General features: G+C 44.8%; 1 protein-coding gene across 4 annotated transcripts in view; it reads left to right on the top strand.

The window, feature by feature from the left end:
* The first annotated feature begins 5,477 nt into the window (after positions 1-5,477).
* Positions 5,478-18,132, top strand: part of GBF1 (golgi brefeldin A resistant guanine nucleotide exchange factor 1) — a 113,761-nt gene continuing 101,106 nt past the window's right edge. For all 4 annotated transcript variants that reach the window (XM_068950276.1, XM_068950275.1, XM_068950274.1 and 1 more), the window contains exons 1-3: positions 5,478-5,732; positions 11,351-11,456; positions 12,779-12,845. In XM_068950276.1, the coding sequence (XP_068806377.1) occupies positions 5,725-5,732; positions 11,351-11,456; positions 12,779-12,845 (181 nt within the window). In that variant the 5' untranslated portion in view covers positions 5,478-5,724. The remainder of the gene's footprint in view (positions 5,733-11,350; positions 11,457-12,778; positions 12,846-18,132) is intronic.

The following is an 18,132-nucleotide window of genomic DNA, read 5'->3' as shown; positions in this document are numbered from 1 at the left end:
CGTGGCAGGCTGTGCCAGGTCAGGGCAGTGCGGCTGCCGGGCCCACGGGGCAGCTGGCCTCTCCCAGGGCTGCTCCTCTGCGCCGCGGGCAGAGCCCCCACTCTGCCACGCGTGCTGCATGCAGGAGCGGGCACGCACAGCCCCATGTCTGTTCACGCCTGGTTGTTACTGGTGGTGTCCCTACGTCATCTGTGCGCGTTTCGGGCCACGGTGATCCCGTAATCTGAGGTCTATGTCGTGCGTTCGCTTTGGCCAAGGGCACCGGTGGCTCCCGTTTCCCTTAGCACCTGAGCAGTGCGCCTTATTTGGGCAGCGTGTGTTACTTGGGTTTTACAGTTAGAGCAACCAGGAAGGCAGAGTTTTCTGGGGAAAATCAAGCCTGTCGTCAGCTGTAGGAAGCGTTCCCCTGCATGATGGAGCAGCAGCTCAAGCGGATGCTAATTACACACTGGTTACTACAAGTACTATACTGAGTCTTTGCTTTATGGGGCAGCACTTCTCTGGCAATATATATGTTGCTTTTCCCAAGACAAGGGCGTTGGTTACCTGCTGCACAGGAAACACTCGGTTCCCAGTCCACTGATCACCCTCTGGGAACCCAAACACTGCTTGTGCTTTAGGATGCAGTCTGTCTCCGACCAAAGTTCATGGCAAAATATCCAGTCGGTGCAGTGGTGCAGGGTCCAGTCCCTCCCTGAAATGTCCCTAAACAGTTGTGCCCCTTTAGAGCAAGGTTGCATGCGTTTGAAATGTTTGCTCACGCATTTCACTTTGAGAAGATAAGTCCTGTCTCTCCCAGAGCTCACAGGAAGAGATCGTCAGGAGTAGGGCTTAGCCTCTCCGTGCTGACCTGGGATGCCTGAGCCCTGGGGAGAGCTTTATCACTGCCAGGCACTTACGGAGCTAGATGTGCAATTCTGCAGTCAGACTTCCTTGAGGTCATTTCCATGTCAACCTGCTCTCCGATTTATGATGCCAAAGGTTGCCCTCAAGCTCTTCCACTGACATGTTTTAGAGATTAGGAAATAATGTTGTGAGAATAGGAGTGAATTTTAACCCTGAGTGATTTATGAGCCGTATTTAGGGAGCCTGCTAAATGCATAACGCATTGGCATATGGATATGTATGGGAAGATAAATGCACATGAAGAAGCACAGGATGTGAGGAGAGGTTAAGTAGACCTGGGCATTATGGATTACAGTTCAAAAACATGCACAAACATGTTAATTCAATAGAAGTGTGGAGAGTTTAAAAAGAGTCACAATGTTGACATGCTCATGAGAAATTGTCGTGTTTTTCTAATAGTAGTAATAGTAGTAATTCGAGGCCTGTGTTTGTCTCATTGCTTTTTGCTTGCCAAAAATGACAGTGAACTGGACCACATCTTTTTCCATCTCAGATTTTAATCCATCTCAGCATAGGCCTGTCTCCATTGTGACAAACACACATGGTATAGTTGCATGAGCGCTTTCTGTGGGGCAGCTGGCTCTATCACCACACGCCATGGGGAAGCCAAAATCCGTACTCAAGGTCTGAAGCAAAGAAGGGATCACATTTTAAATTGCCCTCCCTTCCTCTCCGAGCCTTTGGCCATCAATAGACTGCAGCAAACATGGTTAGTGAGTATGCTTTAAAGTAATAATGAAACAAAGCTATTTTTAGTTATTTCCCTTGAGCAACTGGAAATATGACCCAGCACTACATCACAAGCTTGTACCCCTTCTACCCTGTGAAGAGCAGTATGAAGACTGCTGGATTAGACAAGACAATCCAGTGACCTGAACTAGGAGCCTTTAACTAGGAAAAGACCTTGCAACTGCTAGACTGACCCCCTAATGGTCTCTCTGAGATAGCATACTCTAGCATTCGCAGTTGAAATGTAGTAGCAGCTCTTGCTGCTTGGTGCCAAGACTTCTTAGCTGTAATTCATCTTCTCTTGCCGGCTGGAGAACTCACTGCTGGCAAAGAGACCAAGAACTTCACCTGGCTTCAGGAGACAGATGTTGCTAATTTATACAAATGAAAAACTAAAAGAAAGTGAAAAAGAGCAAAAGCAAACTAAACCCAGAGTGAACCTGACTCACATCTTGGCAGAGCGATGGGATATGCAAAGGGAGGGAATTACTCAGCATCTCAGCATTACTTTTTTTTTTTTTTTTCACCAGCCAGGAAGTTTGTTCTCAGAGGAAGCCCCATCTCTGTCACAGGCAAACTTTTTCCCTGTGCTGCGTGGTTCCAGTGCTCCTGAAGAGTGGTGGAGTTGTTCACTGTTCATCATGGTTTCCATCTTCATGCCCTAACTGATCTTTTAGCCATGCTGGTCCCATGCCATCAAATGCCTTGAGGATCAGGACTAAGGCTTGAATTTGGCTTGGCTTAACAGGGTAGGTGGCCTAGGGAACAGAGCAGAAGGTAGGGCTGATGCATTTGTGATAGCCAGGGCTCCGACTGCAGCATACTCTCCGAGTTGGCATTTGCCAAGTGCTGCGGGCTTCATGCCCAGGTGTATCACATACCTGTATTCTAGCCAAGAGGTGACGAAGATATGACTAACTGCGGCCACGTCGCTCCTGCCAAAAAGGCATGGCGCCTCTTGGCTGAGTAGAGACAACGGAAAGCATTACGTGGGGATGTTCATCGGGAGAGTTTCATGTCACTAGCATGCGCAGGAGTGCTCCTGAGACATGGGCTAACTAGAACAGCCGGGAGGCTGTCTGAGCCCAAGGAGGCTGCGCCGTAGCTCCAGTATTGTACTTTGTTAGTTTCCGGGGAAGCGTTCTAATGTGCTAGAATGTCTCAATTTAGCTTTGTTGCTTCACTTTAGGTTCTGGTCCAAGTGCAGATTGTGCCAGATGCAGAACATCAGTTTTTCTTTGGAGAACCTTCAGTTGGCTTTGGGCTAGCCTCTACCCGAGCCTGCTCCGGAAAGCAGCTGCTGCTCCAAACCACTCTGTTCAGCGTGGATTTTCTCAAAAGCATTTTTTGGATGCTCAGCTCGGGGGGGAGTGGCTGCACGTAGTTCCTAGCCACAACAACTGATGGTACCTACTGAGTCAAATCCCTGTTTCTGCCTTTTCTCGGGAGACCTATTAAGCCTCAGGGAAATAGCAAAAGCCTCCAAGAGAAGGGAATAGAAGTTTGATCTGTCTCAGACTATTTAACCTGGGGTGGGCTATTTCTGTGGTGCCTGTGCCCATGGGTCTGACATCTGGGCTCTGTGGATGACTGTGAACAGGCAGGGGCTGAGCAGGAGTAATGGACGGTACAAAGTCGGTCCCGTCCATCAGTGCAGACTGCAGAGGCTGAGGTGGCTGGCCACACAGATTTGTTAAGTTCTCATCAAGGGCTTGTGGGGAGCAGAGCCTTACACTGGCAATCCAGGCTCAAATGAAGGCTGCTATGGCCAGTTAGTGGTGCGCCCCACAGAAACACCGCTCTGCACAATGCGCTGGCTATTCATGTATCTCATGAAAGGAGGTGACCTGATGAGGTACCTAGGCAAGGTCTGCGTAGACAATCGACAGAGAATTTGCAGCCCCTCCATATATTCCTTGTGAGCTGAGCAAGAATATTCAAGACAAGCTTTGCTCAAAAGCAGCATCTTTGTAGTGAAGACAAAGCCCAGCTTTTCTGACCAGACAGTAGGAACGTGAGGAATTTGCACAGATTGTGCTACCCTGATGTTTGGTTTCATCGTACCATGGTGCGTGTAAGAACTGGTACGTTATCTTGAGAATAAAGGGAGGAGGGACTGCCCTGTCTCTTATCGGTCCTGCTTCTGCATCCTTTGGTGCAGAGTGGTCCCATGTGCCCACACGGGCGCTGCGTACAGCTGTGCACCACTGTGTCAAAGTGCTGCTGGTCAGGCAATACAGGCAACGCAGATCTTTGCCGGCATTGCTGAGCTGGGGTATTGGTGCCACACTATCACATCAGCAGGATTTTCTGTGAGGCTGGGGTGGTGCTGGGCTGTCTGGAGGCTGAATAACGCAGTGCTGTAGTGCAGGCGAGTGAACTCTCTTCTCCCCAGACAGCGTGGGGCTGTGCTGCATTGTTTTTCTCTCCAGACAATGCAGCGCTGGATTGTAAGTAAAAATGCAGAGCACATTGCAATGTTTGCTCTTTATTAATGCACTAAGATGCATTTGGGTGAAGCAGAAGGCTCCTGGCTGGCTCAGTTTCAAGCTCCGTGACAGGCTTCCATAAATAACGCCTTAACAGTTCACCGAATCGGCCCGTGCGTGAGCCTGAGCTGTGCGGCTGGCACTGGAAGGGGCAAGAAGGCACCGAGAGAGCTCCAGCCCCTGCCCCGAGAGGGGGGCCAGCTTGGCCGGCCTGCGCTGACCTGCGCTGTGTGAAATGGTCTAGCCAAGACCCCAGAAAGCCCCTGCTCTGGGCAGGCAGCGGGCGGGTAGGGTGCAAACAACAAACTCCCCTTGTCATCTGGGAGCTTCCAAACAGCCAGCAGACACCCCAGGGGGCCTTCCTTAGCCCGTCCCCGCTGCACAGGCGGGAGCGGGGGGCTCGCGTCCTCGCTCGGCGCATCTCGCTCGCTGCTGAGGCGGCCTGCGCAACCGGCCTGTGCGGAGGAGCGCCAGGTAGAAGCAGCCGGCGCAGGTACGACGGTCGCAGCCGGGCCCGGGGGCCAGAAGCCCTGGCTGCCGGGCGCAGGGTTAGGCCGCTGGGACGCGCTGTCTCTCAGTCTGCCTCGGGGGAATAAAGGTGGCTCCTTACTGCCCTTAGGGCTTAAACCTTCGACTGGGAAGGCTTCCTGCACACTAGCAGGCGAACCCCAGCTGAAGCAGGTCCCGCGGCCCTCAGCTGCCAGAGCTGGCGGCTGACCGCAGGCCGAGCCTAAGGCACGTTGCTCCCTGAGCAGGCCGCAGCTGGGCCGGTGCTGCTGGGGCGGAGGAGGACATGGGGACCGCCATCTCCGGGGGTCTCTGCCCACGGCTTCAGGGGGCCACCCCCCTGCCCCAGAGGCTGTGAACTCAAGGTCTGCACACGCTGCCGAGCAGCTGGCACAACGCAGAGCCGCACAAAGCCAGGGCTGCCCTTGCTGCAGGGAGCTGGCCCCTAAACCGGCCCGGCGGAGGCCGCGACGGCTGGAGCAGCCAAGTCCTGCGCGCAGCGGGGCCGCGCTCGGGACGCTCTAGCCGCCCTCGACCGCCCAAGCGGACACGGCCGCTAGCCAGTCCCACGATGCTTTGCGGCAGCAAGGATTCCCTCCCCCTGCTGCCGCTCAACCACCCTTGCTTTGCCCCGCCGCTCGGCCCCGCCCCACGGCCACAGAGCTTCCTCGCTATTGGTCAGTGACTCTGTTACTTCTACCTTCTCGCCTGCGATTGGCTTTCTTCTGCTTGTCAGTGTAGAGCCCGCCTTCCCCTATGTGGCTTTGTGAATCTATTGGGTAGTTTAGTGAGCTGCTCGCCGCAGCATGCGCTGGTTGGCTCTGCGGGCTGTCCATCGGTGCAGTAACCAGGCAGCGGGTTAGGGTGCGCCTGTCTCCACGTCAGTGAGAGCCGTGCGGAGCCGGTTTCGCTTGCCCGTGGCCGGCAGGACCCCGCGCTCGGCGGCCTCGTCCGGGACCGCCGCCTCCCGCTGCCGCCGGGAGGGAGGGAGGGAGACAGAGGGGGAGGGGCGCGCCCTCCCCTCGCGGCGCCGCCCCGCCCGACCGATGTGTGAAGCGGCCGCCGCCGCGGGGAGCAGGCGCCGCCATTTTGGATGCGGGGGTCAGTGCCGGGCGGCGAGCGCCTGTCGCGATAGTGTCGCGACGCGGGGGTCGGGGCCGGGGGGCCGCGGCGGGGGGGGCCGCGGCGCGCCCGGCGGGGGAGGGAGGGTGGCTCGGGGGGCTCGGGCAGGCCGCGGCGGGGACGCGGCGGCCCGGGGGGAGGCCCGGGGCCTCGGCGGGGGCGCGGAGCGTGCCGCCGTGGCGGGGCGGCGGCGGTTGGGGGCGGTGGGCGCCGAGGGGCTGCGGGGGCCGCCCGCGTCCGCCGCGGACGCTGTCGCTGGCGGCATTTGGAGTGAGCTCACCTCAAAGTAGCTGGGAGCAAAGGCCGTTTTCCCAGCGCTTGGCTGGCTCCTGAGCAGTTGCAGGAGGAAGGGTCGAAGCTAACTTGGGATGCCCATTATGACTTCAACTGGTACCGTTTTTTCTTAGTTTTAACTGCATGAAGCAATTGCAAGAAAGAAAATCGTCTCTGTATTTACATTAGGTTTAATTTTTACTCTTTGATCGGTGTTGACAGCTAAACGTGAGTCACTTTCACTTCTTGGCACGCGTACACTATCCCACTGTCGCAACTACATTCGGAGATCTGCAGAGAAGTCTGTCCCACCTTCGACTCTGAAGTACCACTATTGTCACGTTACTTTGTTTATGTTTAGTGGGCACTCTAAATTGCCCAGAGCTCAGCCTCACTGGACAGCACAGTTTCTTGCCATAATTCTAAATTATTCCCTCTCGTTTATTATTTTGTTCAGGCCTTAAGAGTTAGCCTTGAGAGAAACATCTTCAGTTCCCTGATCTTTTACTGCCTGTTATTTTTTCACAGAGTAGTATTTATATGAAAAAGCCAAGCAAGTTAGATTTCGTCATGCACATTCATTTCCTTCCCATGTGAAATTTAAAATGGAAGAAAAGGATTTTTCAGTGTCATCTGGGCTCCTTGATCAGCTAGCTAGCGTGATTTGTGGATTGAAGGGTGTGCATGTATTTCATTTTGGTAGCAGTATGTTGTATCAGGACTTGGGTGACCACATCCAGCTCAGAGACTTTATAGATTATTTGTGCGTTATTATAAACAGTGCAAATGTAGGTCAACAGAAGCTTATTTTCGAATGCTGCTTTTCTTGCATATGTACTGATTGTGTCCTTTTTCACTGTAGCTATTTATTGCAGTAGTTTCACTTCGGTTACCATAGCTGAAGGCCAAAACTGGTGGTAGGAAGAAGTGACCTGATGGAAGTCTGGCAGGCGTTGTCACTTTTGATGCTAACTCTTGCTTGTTTTCCAAAAGAGTTGCCCACGTTTCCCCACATGGAAGGGAGCATTTCCTAAAAGTGTACTTGTGACTTCTTGCAGTCATACCCAGGAAAAACGTGGGTTCCTACGCCCTGGGATGTTTCAGGACAGTGCGTTTCAGTGTTAAGCAGTGGAGCGTTCAGTGCGCGTGTGAGATATTTGCAGGTGTAAATTGTGTTAGTGTTTTTACATGAAAATCGCACATCTGATATTATTCCAAGATTCTCAGAATAGTGAACATTACTGTCCACAAAGCGTTGCTGAAGGCTTCGACAAGCATGTGGATTTTGGATCTCGTTCTGCAAAATGCTCCGGTCTCTGTATTTTTCCGCTTAAGTGTCCTTCAGCCTGTTAGCAGTGATGCTGCAACCTGTTAGCAGTGATGCTGTGAATGCTTGTAGCTTCCTTATTTCTGCCAGCGTTTTGGGCTCTGCGTTGGCTTGGATGGAGCTGTCGTTTTCACTGTGAGGCCTATTAGAGTTCCAAGCAGAGGCAGAATCTGAGGACTGGTCTGCAGATGTAAGCAGGTGTATAAACCCATCATCAGAAAGAAATAGCTGTTTGAGTAGGATTAACTGGTGAGACAAGAAGCTCAAATGTATTTGAAACTTAATAGGTGCCTTTTAAACATTCCAGTCTTGATCTTCTGCCTAACTCAGGCAATAGAACTTCATGCGTTTATTCCTGTACTAAGTCCATAGCTTGTGTTTGATTAAAGATTACTTTCAAGAAAGGCGTCCTGTCTTGATCGGAAGACATGAAGAGGTGTAGGAGCCACTGCTTTATTAGGGAATTTGCTTCAGCGTTTAATGATCTTCAGCGTTAGTAGCCTGACAACCGGTCCAAGAGTGGAATGATATTCCACTCTTGAGGCCATACCCTTGTAACATCAAGCCTGATTTAATGGTAGCAATGTTTTTCTCAGTTGAACAAACGTTTAGTGGTTTTGCTTGACTGGCACCATGTTCTCCTATACTTATTTGTGGTAAGGCTGGCGTAGTAAATCATGTAACTTTCTCTCTGCAGCTACAAAGCATTAGTTTCAATCTAGCTGATCTTTTATGTTGGAAGAAGTTTTACTAACCTCAAAAGTATGAGCAGTTGTTTCTTGTAATTAAGATATAGTTGAAGGAATACACATTGAAAATTGGTAGTTTTAAAAAGGGTGGGCTTCAGGAAGTGTGGAGTTCAGATAAGCTATGTGCATTGCTTGAAATAAACTTTTAAACTGTTTTACAGTGGTGGTTGCTGCTTTTGGTGGTTTTAGCTTACGAGATACGTCTCCCTGGAAAAAAAAAATTCTCCTGCTTTCTTTTCTTTTAACTATTTTCTATTCCCTTGTGCAGCATACAGCTACAAGGATGCTTTGCAAGAATGAAGAGAGTTGGCTGTGGTTTCCTTTGAAACATGCTTGTGCTATTCCTTGGTTGACTGCAAGCTTAAACGTAACGAAGGCGTTGCCTCCACTTTTACCCAGTATGGGTGGTGATGTGGGCTATATGTGCAATGTTGCAGGGCTGTGAGAGTAAATTTGTGTCTTTCAGCATGAAAAGGGGTTTTAAATGCATTGGACCACTAAGTTGTTTGGTGTGTCTAAAGTAAAATTTTGTACTTGCTATTGAAGTTATATCTAATGGAATCTGCAGTGAGATAAAAACGAATGCGTTCTCATCGAGTCTTCTCAAAAAGTTAGCAATGAAATGATGACACTACAAAAATCTGGAAGTTTTGCAGCATTTTAATATGCTAGGAAGGCCCTGTCAAACAATTTGAATTTTTTTGCACCCTTGCTTGAAAGCATCAGCAAGTTCAGTTTCCCAGTATGGGAAAAGGAAAAGGTATATGTTTGGAGTTTTGTGCCTAACCTCTTCACAGTTTGCTGTATGGGAGATAGAGCTGGGTCTGGGAAGGGTTGAGCATTACAAATCTCCTAGATTCAGGAAGGGCTGAGTTTAATAAACTTTTCCTTCTTGATTCCTTTAGGTTAAATGTAGAAGGGAGGTAATAAGAGTACTACAGGCAGGTTCTGTATTATGCAGAATAACATCTAAGCATTGGGCATCCCTTTAAATATTGGCAGAAATGTTGAGTATCTGTTTATATGCAAGGCACATAATACATATGTTTAGAACTTCTTTCTGTGCTTTCCAGTTGAGGTTAGGGGGAGCTTTTGTTTATGTAAGTCAGTTTGCTAAACACCTGGAATGGCCCTACAAGGTTTACGTGCTCAATATTGTCTTCTAACAGTGAAGACAGAAAAACTTGGGTTTTGCCAAATATAAATGTAGATACTCTTTCTCAAAAGTGCTGCTGTGCACTAAAGTTTTGACCCCTGAAACTTCCTAGGGAAGGACATGGAAAATATTGATGTTAGTGAGAAAAGAGATGATTAAGTGCATAATTTTAAAGGGGGGAGAAACTCTCCCATTACTATCCCCCCATTACTAAAACAAGGAGGAAATACTGAATTAGAAAATGTTGTGATCAAGCGTATGTCTATGCAGTATTTTTATGCAACCTATAACTACTATGTGGAATAAGTTACTGATGAGGACAAGAGCATCTTTCAAGCATTAGACACGTGAGTAGGAAGAACATCTGCAGTTCTGTTATATACAGAGTGGAGGCAGGATATAAGCCTTTGTTTTTCAGGGCATAAGCAAGCTATTTGGCAGAATTATTTGTTTGTTTTTCTGAATCACCTAATAGTGAACTAGATAACCTACTCATCTAGTATGTTATGGCAGTTCCTATATTATGAAATATTTCTGTCTCTACCTCTAATTTATTGTATAACACTTAGGAATTCCATTATTTCTAATTAATGGTGTGAAGCAAGAGATAGTGTTACCACCACTAAGGTAGTTCATCCTATTACAAACTCATACAAAATCTAAATGCCAAATCTGTCACTTTCCCTTGATAAGGCATCTTTTTTACAGAATTTTGCTTTCTTTCCATTATTTACAGAATCCTAAAGCAAATTAATCCCTTTCACTTGGAGGATATTTTTATATTTGAAGTGTTACTGATAATTCAGACATTTTAATTAACATAAAGCCTGACAGATCTAGGAAATGTGTTCTGAAATTTGTGTGTGCTGGTGATTTTGAAGCTTGTAGCGATACACGAAAATTGCTTCCTCCCAGCTTTGGCTTTGCTACATGGGCAACAATCTTCCTCCTATTGTTTCTTTTCTTGAATGAACTCCTCTAAATGAGCCCCTTTCATTTGAAGTGTTACCATTAATATTTCCTGTGTGTTCAGTCTTTTGCTTCCCTGTGGATGTCCTGCTGTGATTTCAAACTGGATTCTCATTTTCCTTTCATATCTTCTAGAAATTTCTCATTACTTGGCTACCATTTCACTAAATCCTGCTCATCTGCAGAAATGATATCCTCTGACTCTCTGGTCTCCTTATAAGTCCTTTTTATATAAACGATCAAGTCTGTAAATTCCGCTCCATCCCTATTTCTTTATGGCTGACTATATCTGGGTTACAGCTACTGTAGAGAAAACAGTCTTACGGTAATCCACTCTTTCCTGCTTTTTCTCAGAGCATTAAAAACGTTCCTCTTCTGGCTCATGCAATTCTTTCTCCTTTTCTGATTTTCTGTCTGGGTACATCATGCGACCTCAGGCCAGCTTTCTCACTTTTTCTCTTTGTTCCGTCCAGTTTTGTCTCCAGTTTTGCTGATCTCTTGGCGGGTATTACCCTTGGCTTTGGTAATTGTCCTCTTTCTTCTCTTAAGAAGCCTTTTTCATGAAGCAAGTGTGAAATCAACATCTGTTAGGAATGACTTTATTTTTTCAAAGTTTAAAGTCCCAAAGAGTTTCTGCTTTGGCCAGGTTATTCAAACCACTGATGCTTATTTAACAGAGCACGAGATTGGCTTTCTGTTCTGTGTGGAGCTGCAGCACTTTGCATAAATGCTGGAGGTGTGCATAAATGCTGGAGGTGTGCGTGGTATTGCCTCATCATGGATGTGTGCCCTGATTCCCCAACACTACATCTTCCTCTGAACTTACGTATCCTGGAAAAAAAATGAGGCATGTGGCTTGATGAAGTTTTCTCTTCCTTCATTGGTGCCCTGTTACAACTAACTATCTGCTGTCCTGTTTTTGAAAATGTGTTCTGTGAAAAAGCGTGGTCTCTTCCTTGTGACAAATTGACTGTACTTGTCTTCATGCACAAAACAAAGACCTGAAGGTTTTTCTTGTATCTCTACAGGCCTTCTGCTTCACCAGGGCCAACATGACGTTTCACTTCAGAATGGGAATGATTCTGAGGGGCTGGAGATTAATTTGTTTTATTTTTATTTTCAGGATTGCCAGGATGGTGGATAAGAACATTTACATTGTGCAAGGTGAAATCAACACAGTGGTGGGAGCCATAAAACGCAATGCCCGATGGAGCACTCACACACATCTGGTATGTTCTCTTGAATTGTTGCTCTCTGTTTATGCTATGGCAGAAACCATCTCCTTTAGAAAAGTCTCTCTAATTTTTAGCGCTCCTGGTAGCCCTTTTGTAAGTAAAGTTGGAGTAATTTTCTGTGTTGTTCCACGCTAAGCAGTTTTGGCTTTTTAACTGTGCCACTGACTCAGAGTACAAAGCTGGAAAACTCCCACCTTTCTACTTTGTAAATGAACAAAGAAGACATTGTATTCCACATGGGAGTAAGTTAAAGTGAGTTGAGTTCAAGGCCATTCAGTAATCTCTTTTGGGCTTTTATTTCCAGATATGTCAGAGATTTTGAAGATATGGTTGCTCTTGATTTAGGACAACATGTCCTAAATCTTTTGTGTCCTGCTACAGATTGCAGTGTTGATCAAGTGCTGTGCATGAAATAAAAATTGGAGAAGTCATTATATATGACATTTTTCATATGGCATGGTGTCGTCTTTTTTGCTCTGTTGTGTGACTGCTAACTATATTCCTGGCTGAAACATGTTAATAGTTTCAAACCTGTTTTGTTAAAAGCCACTAATACAGCTCTTTGAGGTCTAATGATGCCTTGGTCAGTTTATGGGTTCCGCAATGTAAATGTGTGTGTGGTGTGCTGTACCTGTTATGCACTTGAAAATGTCACACGAATGGCAGATGCCTGCCAGCCACACAAATGGGTTCGATCCCTCAAAGGGCAGGGCCCTTTTTCCTTCTGAGAAACATTTCTCCATTAGTTGTTATTGCCACCCAGTAGGAGGTGTGGCTGCAGGTGTGCACAGCTTAGAGGAACTAGTGCTCCTCCTTATTTTACTATCATACAGGTAGACTGAGTTTAAAGGACACAGCTATTCATATGAATTTCACACAGTGATTCTTTCTTCAAGATATTTTAATGGCACCAAATGTCATTATATTTCTGTTCCCATTACAAGTTGCTACATAGACTAAGATGGCAGAAAATCCTTATGAGCCATTTCAGTATGGTTTGAAGTAGATTTGCCGTGAAATGTATTGACGACTGGAAGGCTAAACAGAAATACTTCTAAGGACAATTAAGTGAAACCAAGATGCTCAGTCTTCAACCTCCTCTTTGATATTTGAGCTGTACAACATTGCGTAGCATTAGAAGGAAAATAAAAGTACTTCTCTTAATTTTGATGGAGTAAGTGGTCTGAAAGTGATAAACCCAACCTGGTACTTCCTTGAAAGTGAAGGTGAAGTCTTTATGGATCCATTACTAAGATGTGTCCTTAGGAATGTGCTTGCTTTGATGATGACTTTCTTTGTGTGTATATAACCTATAGGATGAAGAAAGGGATCCCCTACTGCATAGCTTTAGCCTCTTAAAAGAAGAGCTGAATAATATAACAGGTAAGCTTATATAGAGTTTTACAGGTATGTATACCTGGTGGGGTATATACAGATTAAGTTTTATCTTTGATTCTGTACAGCAGTGTATTTTTTAATGTCTTGTATTTTTTATCAGATCATATCCTGAATATTGACAAAATGAGCAAATATGTATATACTTCTAGATAAACACTATCAACATGAAACTAGTATACAAACACCGCTGCTACCACTACCTGGAAACTATATATTGCCTGTACAATTCTATGCTATTTAAGAAGCATTAGTGACTAATACAAGCACATAACTGTATTATTAAGCCGTAATCAACCCAAGAAGCCCTGGTATCTTATATATCTGCTTGTCCTGAGCTGTTACTGCTTTTTAAAACTTGCTCTGATCAAGCTAATTGGTCACTGACACCCGAGAGTATTCCATATGAGATGAATGAATAAATTTATTGGTCAAATTGTTTTTCTATGCATTGTGTGGTATGGGTGCAGTACTAGTGAATAACACTGTGTATTTACAAGGTAATGAATAGAAAATAAACCTTTCCCTGCCTCTGATGTGTTTCTTCAATACACTGAGGTTTATAATAGTATATGAAGTCTGATATATTGTTGTGCATAATCTTCTGTATTTTGCGTGTGCTTCCTGATCTGTGAATGATGGGGAAAAACCCGCTTGGAAAGAAGCCTCCCATTATCCGATTTCTCTTCACGTACTTTGATTTGTTGGGTTTGGTCATCTGTTGTCAGTAATAATGAAGAACATACTTTCCATTTGGGTCCTTGAATCTTGCAGTGATGGGCTTATTGATGCCCAGTTGCACTGCAAGGGTCTGGGACCCTTTATTGATTACAGAAGTAAAATATAAGGCTGTGATGTGGACTCTGACCAGGTTTTTGGTCCTTCCCCCCCCCCACCCTCCCTTTTCCCCCTTTCCCCCCAGATTTTCTCTGTTGGTAGTTTTGGGAGTGGTTGTTTAACCCAAATACACATTTAGGAATCTGGAAGGCTGATCCTGAGCTGCATGTGGCATTCTGCTGGTTCATCACAGGATTTGTCATCTTATTGATGACTTATTTGAAAGTAGGCCCTTATTTTGGTCCCTTTATTACAGTTAGTATTCAGAATTGCACTCATCCTAAGTTTGAGATGGACTTTTTGCATTTCTGCTTGTGGACCATGCCTCTTTCTGTGTCAGAGCTGAGCCTGGCATCCCTTAAAAAGTACCTTCAGTAAAACTACAGTAGTGCTGCTTCTTGGGGTTGAGAGTTTCTGAGAACACGTGCCAGCTCTAACCTGTTGTTCCTTCCTCTTCTGTGGTTGCCTGTAAGTGTAGTGCCTTATCTTTCTTTACTTGATAAACTTTCCATGGAAAAAGAAATCCAAGATGTCCCTAAGACATGACATGAGAATTTCTGCATAGTTTGCATTTCTGGACATTATTTTGTTCAGGATGTTAAGCTTGTCCCCAAAATACATGACAGACTGGATTTATGGTTTTTGTAAGCTCGCTCATCTCCTGTAGGATAGGAACACAGTCACTAAAAGTGTTTTAGGAGGAAATGCTTCCTGGGTCTAATCTCTCCTTTCAACATGGTAAAATTTTCTTTGAGGTGGGACTCCTGAAGTTGTTCTTTGCCATTATTGCTAATATGTTTTTCATCAACAAGAAGTGGGAATGTCACGATGCTCGAATAAATGCGATATGAGTAAATGGCAGGGACTGAAAAGTACCTTGATATGATCTGCTGTTGACTTGTCTGGAAAAATTGCAAACTAGCTATCTGCTCATGTAAGAGAAAGCCAAGTTTCATGTACTGAGTGATTTGGAGACTCTCTGAGTAGTAGAGGCATCTGGTATGTGTGGTTTATGGTGAACTAATAATTGTTTATATATGATGATGACAGCACATTGGTTTGACTACATGGGGTTCTTCTATGCAGGTTATTTCAGCTTCAGTGATTGCTATTTACTGACTGATGTCTTGAGATAGGACATGATTGCTATGCTCCATTTTTACCAGTTTTAGACGTGGAATGGTTCCCAAGCAATACTTTGAATGGTATAGAGTCTCCTGTCTCATCTTCCAGGCAATGAAAAGCCAAGCTTAGTTTTTTTGCCTAGACCTTCCGTTCATGTCTCTTTCATTAGCTCATGGAAACGCATTGCTTTTATATTTAAATTTATTCAAGCTGTAATCTTTGACATTTGAGTTAGCTTTTAGTACAGTTTTGCATTTATAGTAATATATATTATGTATTTTCTCAATCCCCCAAGAACCCGTTTTAATCTGTTCCGGATGCAAATTTCAGGCTGCCTTGTCCCATCTCCCCCCTTGCTCTCGCCCTCCCTTCCCCTCCCCCATGGAGCATGTTTGATCAGGTGTGGCAGGAATATCCACTGTCAAGCTGCGCCCTTTATATTAGTCAATATTATCCTTCCTTCCCTCCCACTCCCTTCATTCTCCTCTGGGCTTTACCAGTTGATTTATAATTTTGGAATTCTCATCGGAGTCTGTAATACAGTTTGTTCATTATTTAACCAAAACCTGTTTAATGAGCAAAGAGAGGCAATGTAAATGTTAGGCATGTTGCAGTGGAGTACCTTTTGTTCTCCTCTGAGCTAGTGGGTATTAACTCTGTCATGACTGTGGTGCTGAAATACCCTGGACAAGGGTATAAAGGCACCCTATGCCTCCAGCAGCTAAAGGCTCTCATTTCAAAGTGTTGCTCCTCCTGAGTAAGTAAATTACATAACATGATTTATTTGATTACCAAAAATAGTAAATCCTTGCCTGCAACTAACTTCTGGTCTCCCATCCCATTGCAACGTCTAAATGGGCTCTTGAAGGCAACATCTAGAGAAGATGCTGTGGCTCGGCACAAGCAGTGCTGTGATGACGCTACGAGCAACTTTTTGCTTCTCCAGTCCAACTTGCTTAATTCAGACCTACGGCCCTTAACTATGTGGAATGATCCTGTTGAGTTCCGCAGCAATTTTATGTAGATTTATAGAAGCTGTTTAATAACTTGAAAACAAACAGCATGTGTGCTCTGATCCACTCTCTTTCCCTGGGTATATTTTATGTAATTTTACACTTTTTATATGCTGCATATGTGTTAATTATTATTGATAGTGGTTGCCTGAAAAACAGATAGGAAAAATGGAGGTTCTGGCATCTTGGCTGTTGTATAGGTTAGTCCAAGACAGGTTTAACAGCTGAATGCTTGTAGCGTCTCGTATTTCCAGTGCTTAGGAAAAGCAACTGTGTCCTGAATTACAACCAGATGCAAACAGTGACTAGTAAGCTTTGTCCATGCATACAAAATTGAAATAAAACTACATCTTCAAAGGTTATTTAAGAACTGATGCTTAATATTAATACGTATTTGGATCTGGGGCCAGTGTCACCAAAACTTAAATGTAACTGCTCTTTAAAGTATGTTGAACGTCTACAAAGTGTGTCTGGACATTGAAATCATGGTTACATTTGATTATGTTAGTTCTGTTATGGCTTTAGGTCAACAAAAGGGAGCTTCTTTTTGACGTCGAGTCATAACTTAGCATCTCCCCTTTCCAGAGCATTTCCAAGTTAAGAGGTCCTTGAGCTCAGTAGAACAATTAACTTGGGCAGAGAGTTTTCATAACCAAAAATGGCTGGAAATATGAATTAATTATAAGCCCATTTCTCCATGAAGCTAATGAGGATTGGATTTCCCTGAGTCTTGCTGTGACTGTTTGAGTCTTCAGACTGTTCCAGTAAGCATGATGCATAGGTAAAATTCAGAGCAGATACTTCTGTAGTAGTTCTCCTTTTTGCAGGAAGTGAAATGAATGGTACCCTCTGTTAATGGTAATGACTCTGAGCCACAGGAGTAGCCAGAGGCTAATGAATACTATGAGGCAAAGCTAAATTTGCTGACCATCCTACTCACCTATTTGCGCTTTGCTCTGATTTGGGGGTGAGTCAGTAACAAGGATTTTCATGACTGAGTTACTGCTTAATGGTGTGTAGGATGGCTTTAGGTCAGAAAATGACTGAATACAACTGCCTTGTACAAGTCAGCTCTGCAATGGGAGAAGCAGGTGTTTGTGGAAAGTGTGTGCATCAAGAGTCTATTTAAATAAGGTTTAAACTAGGTAAACACACCTGTGAAGAGGTACTTGTGTGTATTTTAGGGCCATGAGTGCCAGACTGGAAGGTCTGAGTCCTTTTATCCTCTAGTGGTTCAGAGTTAGTGCATTTAAACAGAAGCTGCGAAGTAAGCTGTTAGAAGCACTCCGATTTCATGCACATTCATGACATTTTAAATGAATGCTTATATAGTGGGTTCAGAAGAATCTTTTCATGGCTTATTTCAGACAAGAAGCTGCTGCAAATCTCCATCTTTAGAGGGTTGGCTAGGGCGTTAAGAGCTGGCTAAAGGTCAAATGACTGTAACTATACGAGAACCTTTGCCCAGTGTACTAATTTAATATACTTGTTACTGTAGCCATCAGTTTTCTGGTATGTAAATTTGATTGCACACCCATTTTCTCATGTTCAAGCTCTGGAAACTCCAGTTTTAGGGGAAATCTGACATTCATGTAAAGCGATTCAGAAATGTTATCCTCATTTGGTATTAATGTCTAAACCTTTTCTGTAAGATCTAGTTTTATGAAGTAGTAGCTCACAGGAGAAAATACAAATGTATGGCCTATTCTCAATCCTGTTGCAGTGCTATTGACTAGAATCTGAGAAATTCATTGTGGTCTGTTTAAATGAAGAAACTAGAAAAAAAATCTTCTGTGAAAGAAGCGTAGGAATTAGATGACATGGATATGTGATGTGTATAGTGCTGTAATGTTTGTTACTGTGATTTCAGTTTGCAGATGCAAGCATTGCCTTATTTATTATTTATATCTTGAGCTTCTGCAGAGAGCGACTGGACTTATTAGTCAATAACAAATATTGACTAAACAGTAAGCTGGGACACTTCCTTTTTTTTTTTTTTTTTTTGTATTGAAGGCTTGCAGTGTTAGCTGATCTAGAGAAGCCATTTAAAAAAATCATCAGCTAAGCTTCTCTCTTTCTTGCTTGCTTTCTCCTGAGTGTCTTTTTCATAGAAAAAATCTAGAAGACTAGCTGGTCTCCTAGATCCTATCTGTTCATATGATAGCTTCAATTATTTCTTATTCATTTGACTAGTAGTCATCCACACATGTCAGCCTGGTATTTTGGAAGACCAAGCAACTTGGACTGACATTTAGCTTTTGTTGCATTCTCTATAAATTTTCTACGAGTGGAAAGGGTGT

This window comes from Struthio camelus, chromosome 7, assembly GCF_040807025.1.
Source record: "Struthio camelus isolate bStrCam1 chromosome 7, bStrCam1.hap1, whole genome shotgun sequence".
Classification (NCBI taxonomy): Eukaryota; Metazoa; Chordata; class Aves; order Struthioniformes; family Struthionidae; genus Struthio; species Struthio camelus.
This window is presented reverse-complemented; position numbering and strand designations above follow the sequence as displayed.